This window comes from Lycium ferocissimum, chromosome 1 (assembly GCF_029784015.1).
Source record: "Lycium ferocissimum isolate CSIRO_LF1 chromosome 1, AGI_CSIRO_Lferr_CH_V1, whole genome shotgun sequence".
Lineage (NCBI taxonomy): Eukaryota > Viridiplantae > Streptophyta > Magnoliopsida > Solanales > Solanaceae > Lycium > Lycium ferocissimum.
In genome coordinates this window covers 62,133,916-62,141,080 of record NC_081342.1, presented here as the reverse complement: position 1 = coordinate 62,141,080, position 7,165 = coordinate 62,133,916, and the positions used below count along the sequence as shown (strand labels likewise).

The 7,165-nt window shown below is 37.9% G+C and overlaps 1 protein-coding gene across 1 annotated transcript; it reads right to left on the bottom strand.

The window, feature by feature from the left end:
• Positions 1–3,599: 3,599 nt before the first annotated feature.
• LOC132030459 (putative F-box/LRR-repeat protein 23) lies at positions 3,600–6,696 on the bottom strand. The gene is made up of 2 exons (XM_059420106.1): positions 6,588–6,696; positions 3,600–3,825 (listed from the first exon to the last, which is right to left on the bottom strand). The coding sequence occupies exons 1-2, from the start codon at positions 6,683–6,685 to the stop codon at positions 3,600–3,602; spliced, it is 324 nt and encodes a 107-aa protein (XP_059276089.1). The 5' UTR covers positions 6,686–6,696.
• Positions 6,697–7,165: the final 469 nt, after the last annotated feature.

Here is a 7,165-nt window from a genome sequence, read left to right as displayed (position 1 = left end):
AATCATTTTCGAGACAGACTTCCAAGGCGGAGAAACACCTTAATACCTCTATTCCAAACACCGTACAACGATTCGGAAAGCCGAGGAAGATCGTTTAGATTAAGCAACATTTACTCAAGTTAAATTAGTAATTGGCCGCAAGCCATCAAACGATATGGAAACTTTAACAACGAATCCACATAGAAACAAAACATAAAACGAAAGGGGAAATTATCCGTTCTTCTCAAATAAATCCAACACTCGGCCATCTTATGTCTATATTTTGAGCATCCTAATTTTATCCCTAAGCCCCGACAACTTTAGCACGAATTTGTAAAACGATAAACAAGCGACTTCACACTTCATACATCGAACGGTTCAATTAGACTCAACATACAAATTAAACCCACTATTCATATAATTGCAAACACATGGAAAATAAAAAATACAACTAAGCCGAGATTAAGAAACAACATTACGCACATACAACAAAGCTATCTACGAATCGAATCGAAGAGGAAGAGGATAAATCAAGACCGACCTTCTTCGGGTGCGGTGAAGTGGGACGTCGACGTCACGAATTTAGACTCCGACATAAAGTAACGATGAGTAGAACCGTTCGATATTAAGATGGGTATCCGGATAGTAGTGATTGAAAGTATAAGTATTCGGCGGGATTTTTTAGGTAGTGACCGATCGAACTCGCTTTTCATGGTGTTCTTGTGAGTATTTATAGAGTGAGAGCTAGGTTTCTACCATGTTTTGCGGGATTTCAAATGATATATCCGTTTGAATTTCGCACCGACCTTAAAGTTTGATCTCCTTTTTCGTAAATTTCGGAGGTATTTTTTGGCCCTTCGTTGACCATGTTGTCAAGAGAGAAGGAGACGTTACGACGAAATCGGGGGTGGCCAATATCCGCCATTGTTGAAAGTGAACCAACCCTTTGTTCGAAAATAGAAAGAGGTGAAAGGGATGTTTGCCGGATACCGAAATGGAATCGTTCTTTTCTCGCTACGGCCGCGCAGGAGCCCGCTAAAACGGAGAGCAGTAGCCGCGAGAGAGCAAGGAGAAAGGAAGAGAGAGGTCGGGCGGAGAGGAGGAGAGAGAAAGGAGAGAAATGAGGATTAGGTTTTTGTTAAAAGAAATAGGACCGGTAAGATTGGAGGATAACGTGGGTTTGGGCTGATCCGAATCACCGAGGATATGGGCCGGGCTTCGATGTGTTGAATTGTTGGGCTTATGTGTTTTGGGCATATTATGTTTGTTGTTTGGGCCATTAATTTGGTCGAAAATCATCTTCCATATTAATTATTTTTGGCTTCCAATTTTAACAACTAGTACACTATATATCATTTGAAGACAAATAATGATTATTATGTATAAAGTAAAGATTTAATAAAGTATAATTAATTTCAACGAGTACAAAATCCGAAAATGAAACGATGACGAATCATTTAAAATTTGTGATAAAGTAATGAAAGTAATGTTGATAGAAAATAGTGAAGATGAAAGTAATGATACAATAGCAAGTAAAAATAGTAGTAAAATAAAATATTTAAATTTAATTAATTTAAAAGCCCAAGAAATAAATTTTAAAAGGAGGACAAAATTGAAAGTCAACAAATCCCACGTCTTATTCCTAACAAGAGCATCAAATTCATCATTCATAGCCATTTTCCAATTCGGGTCACCGAAGAGCGACTAACGGGTTACGAGGCAGAGGAGATTTCACAACCGTGGTATGGTTAAAACGTACGTTTAGGCTTGACAATACCCCGTTGACGCTGCGGTGACCATGGTGGGACGGGGGAGTGGGGATAGGTGGCCGGGCAGGGAGCAAGCGGACGGGGGGGGCCGGTCGGTCCTGGGTCGCTGCCTCACCGCGGGACAAGAACACTGTGGACGGGGAGGCAATGGAGGGGAGCAAAGAGGCTGCTGCCGTGAGCGAAGGAGAAAGCGATGGGGGGAGGTGCCGGTTGTTGGAGGTGATGAAAAATATAAGGAGAGATCCCTTCATCTAAAAATCCTGTATGGGTGGAGGAGTAGACAAGGTAGCAAAGTGAAACCGAGTCTCATCGAAAACAACATGACTAAGGATGATCTTACGTGATGATAAGTCATAGCATTTGTAGCCTCTATGGTTCGATGGGTACCCCAAAAATACACAAGGTGTAGACCGGGCCTGCAACTTATGAATCGTAGTTGACGGAAAGAGGGTAGCACAAACACCCAAAGCACCCGAAGGTCTTTCCAGTACGCTCGGTTCCTTATGATATAAAGCATGGAGGGGAGATTTATGGTTCAATAACTTGTGTAAAATATTAATTGTGTAAGTTGCCATTTGCAATGCATGATCTGCCAGGAAGAGGCGGGAGAAAGCGTGGGACGAGAAAGAGTGCGCACGCGACATTATTGATGACCGAATTTTCCTTTCGGCCTTCCCATTTTGCGAGGACGTACAAGGACAAGAAAGACGAAAGACATCCCATTCGACTCACAAAGACGCCAAAAATCATTATTTTCATATTCTTTCCTATTATCACATTGGACATTTTTTATTTCTCGTTCAAAATGCGTTCGGACATGGGCCCGAAATTCTAAAAACTTAGCAAAGACATGATTTCCTAGCTAAGGGAAAAGTCCACAAATATTTCGAGAAATCATCCAAGAAAAGAACATAATATCGATGATCCATGGAACTTAAGACAGGAGAAGTCCATAAATCACTATGAATAATATCAAAAGGCAATCTGATACCATGAAAGAATATTTTCCGTAGCTTCCTTTCATTCCTTGAATTGGTTAATATACAAAAATATCCTACTCAAAATAGGAGAGTACAAAATATTACAAAATATTCTAACCTAAATAAGAGATTACAAAATATTTACATAATCTATACAAATCATAGAAAAGCATGGATATAAAGTAAGAAGAGAAGAAAATGAAAAACCAATGGTTAACTGCACACGTCAAGTGCATATTATAAACCACCTAATATAAATTTTGTTGTCTCCTAAGAAGGGTTATTAGTTCCACTTAGAACAAGTTTGAGGTATATAACGGCCCCTGCAACATAAAGGTATGTAACATCAAAACCGAGACAAGATTGGGGGGTCCTTATGCATTATCCTGCTTTGTTTATTTAAAGATCCATTAATCTGGTGGATCTCATTGATCTTTTTTTTTCCCTAGAGAAAGCATTTGTGCTACTGTTAAAAGATGAAAAGACAGTAAACTTCAAAAACCTTTATATATCCCCTCAATCTAATTTCTGAGGGGTTGAAAATCCAGAGGAGTTTGTTAGTTCTTCAAATGAAATAAACTTGGACAGGGTATTTGAAGTTCAGCCAAGTCATTCCAATAAAGCAATATTAACACACTTGATAAAATTCGATCAGCGGACACCTGGAGCATTATTCACAATCCAATGACCAAAAAAAGCCCGCAACATCATAAATGAGGCTAATCCAAGAAACAGGATACCTATATCTTCTAAAAAACCAGAGTCACCATCAGACGTGTCACCAAACTCGCTATAGTCATCATCAGACGTGTCACCAAGCTCGCTATAGTCATCATCAGACGTGTCACCAAGCTCGCTTGAATGAGTTATTTTAGTCATCAGAGTCATCACTAAAATCCTCCTTGAATGAGTTATTCAATTCAAACGACTTCAACTTCAGGCATGAGCCACCAAGAGCTTCAATGGCTTTTGGTGTGATAGTAGTGTGTGTCAAACTTAGCTCTTCTAACAGTGGTAGCTTACGAGCTGCTGCATCCAAGCCTTTACATAACCTACGGTAGCTACACGCAACACTAAGTCTTTTCAGTTTTCCTGATCTGGTGAACAAAAGCATAAATGAATTAATGGCAGACTGATGAAAAATTACCAAACACAATGCCCAAAACAGAAGATTAGTACAAGTCTACCGCAGGATAAAACAATTTTCTACCTTGCTTTAAAAAAAAATGGAAAGGCAATATACTACCTCTGCATAGCCAAGAAACGGTTCTGTTTTTGGTATTTTATTATTTTGTTTCCTGTTGGGGGAGAGTGGGATTTTATAGGCAACATTAACAAAAGAGTACAAAACCACCACATTAACGAATTCAGAAAGAAAATAGAGGCCTCTTTTCTCTTTCATTGCAGTCTGAAAAATAGGAACTTGAAAAAGAACATTACCCCCAAGTTAAACTGGTGCTTGCTATTGCACCACGAGCCATTGCACCAGGTGCTAAAGCATGGGTGTTTTGTATCAATTGAGTTAAAAACGGGTTTGTAATGGTTCTTTGCTCGTTGAGATGAGGTAGAGGTTGGTCGCTAGCTATCTCATAGACTAGTCACCGATCTTCTCTCATTTTTCACACTAAGGGTCACATTGTGACATTGTTTAGACTCTTGCCTCAGGTGGAAACATGGAGGGCACCACCTTAGGCCAAGTGGTGTCATTGATCGATTATCTTCGCCAATGATCAAAACCTACACCCTAAGAGAGTCTCGAGGTGCGTGCAAGCTGCCCCGGACACCACGGTTATCCAAAAAAAAAAAAAAAAAAAAAGAGAGAGAGTCAAGTGAAAGAACTCAAACACTCTAAAGACGTTAAGACACGTTCACCCCCGACGTAGATGTACTTCAAGCACATAATGACTGAAAATTTTGCTAAATGCACATACAAAAAATATGCAAAAACAAGAAATGGGGAAAAAAGAATTATAAATTATGATCCCAAACAGCATAAATAGTGTAAAAGATCTTGATACTGACATTGTAATATTAAGGGTCCGTTTGGCCATGAATAATTCTCAATGTTTTTCTGGAGTTTTATTCCAGAATCATGTCTGGACATAGAATTGTTACAGTTTTCCGGTGTTCGAAACACCAAATATGTGCTTTCACATTTTTCACTCATATCACTCACAAAAATTCAACACTTTTCCTATTTGTATTCATGTCCAAACAACTCCAATTTTCAACTTTTTTTTTTTTTTTTTACCAAAATCTACTTTTTATTCAGTTTCACATTTTTTATGTCCAAAGGCTCACTAATTAAATTAATTTCTGTGTATATTCACCCCGAGACCTTATTTATTTGTGGCAGCTACTGCCTATTTTTTCAGGCTTGCTTTATCATGTCTTTTTCACTCTCGTTATTTTACTTTTAATACTGCTTTGATCTACTTGTCCGTATCTAACCTTTCTTTTTTTTTTTTCTTTTTTTTTTTTTTTTTTTGTCGAGCTTTCTCTTGAACCAAGGGTCTTCCGGAAATAGTCTTTCTACCTTCCAAGATAGTGGTATCTAACATTGTGGGCTTTCATTGGGTAACCATACTAAAACCCTCCCAGGAAAAAATAAAATTTTCTAAACAGATCAACCAAAAAAAAAAAAAAAAAAAAAGGCAAAAGTCATAGACAGCCCCCTAAACTTTTCCACATATATCCAAACTTGATCCAATTTGACATCTAAACTACTCTGGATTTGTACCACATAAGCACCTTTTGCCTACATGGCACCTCGTCTGCGCTGCACTCAAACTAGGCGCGTGAAGGGCATTTATATATTTATGGGCCAATCAAAAAATGACATATCAATAAATAAAAAAAGCCAAAATCTGAATTTAAAAAAAAAAGGGGGGAAATCCCCTTGTCTTCCCCAATTCTTCACCGGCCAAATCCCCTCTCCACTGCCCCACGTCACACCCCTTTCCATCTTCTCCCAACCATCATCCCGTCGTTACCTTCAACGGAAAATGTTAACTAATGAACTGCTATGCATTTTATATTTTGGTACAATAAACGGGAAGCGTATTCATCCTTTTATTCAGAATAAATTAAGGCAAATGGAGCACCAACTAAACAAAGTTGGCCAGCCAAAATAGAAAAAATCGAAAGAGTTGACTGGTAAAAATTTCCATTAAGGCCGCAGAAGAGAAGTTCATCAGAAAAATAAAAATCGAATTGGGTCCAAAAGTTTTCCGGCGAAAATCCATTTTTTCCAGCAATATTAGTATGACTCTGAAGTTATTTTCTTTGAAATTGTCAAAGCACTCAAACCTTAAATAACCCACGACACAAGAAGAACAAAAATATCAAAATAGATTTCCGTTGTTTCTAATTGTACCATGGTTGGATTTCTAATTTCCTTTGCGGTTACGAATGGGGATTTTTGAGTTCGAATTGTGTGAAGTTAGCGGGATGAAGAGATTTGGTATATATGAGTTTGGGGCTAGCCCATTGTTTCCCGTGAAACTCCACCGTTTCCAGTGAATGGATCAAATGGAATGGAGAAAAAGAATGGGGGATGGCTGGATAGATGGGTGGGGGTGTAGAAAAAAAGGTATTTTTATTTTTTATTCACAATTCAATTTTTAATGATTTTTTTTTATTCCAAATGCCACGTGTCCTGATTTAATTCATCGTTTTGCCACATCATCCACGAGTGGACTACACTCTCATTTTTTTGCGATTGTCAAAAAGGTACTTATGTGGTATAAATTCAGGGTGTTTTTAGGAGCACGAGATAACCCTGACACTAGGTTTAGATAGCCAGAAAAGTGAGGAAAATGTGATAAAACTTTTATCCTATGGTTTTTGCCAAAAATACCTCAGTGCTATGTACTCAAGCATCTGATGAGAAGCAAAGTACTCCAAACTGAAATCAAAAACTTCACCGTGGCTGCGATCAATGGCCTGGCGGCACATTGCCTCTAAATCATAAGGAGGGTCATAAGGCACATTGCAAAGTACTTTTTTTTTTTTTTGCTTTTTCTTTTTCATACCCTTTAGAAGTTGTCATCCTTTCTTGAATAACCGAATCAATTCTCCTCCGCCTCTTAATAATCTTATGCAACATTCTAAAAATTACTTTCTTTTGGCTAATTTCTCTTACCATTTGCTCATGTATTAATATTCCTTGTCATGCATTAAACTAAGAAAAAAATATTTACCAACATCCTTTGCCATGTTTTAAATCAAGAAAAAAAAAATGGATGCCAACACTAAAAGTTCATTCCTCGCTAAATGATGAAAAAAGTGAATGATGAATCAAGGAATGATGAATCAAGGTCTATAAGAACAACAATTTCTCTATTGGAGAAGAAAGTGAATAGAGAGAGAGACAAACAACTTCACTAAATTATTTTATTGCAACTTAATATTTCCGCATTTTTTAAGTAGTAAGCT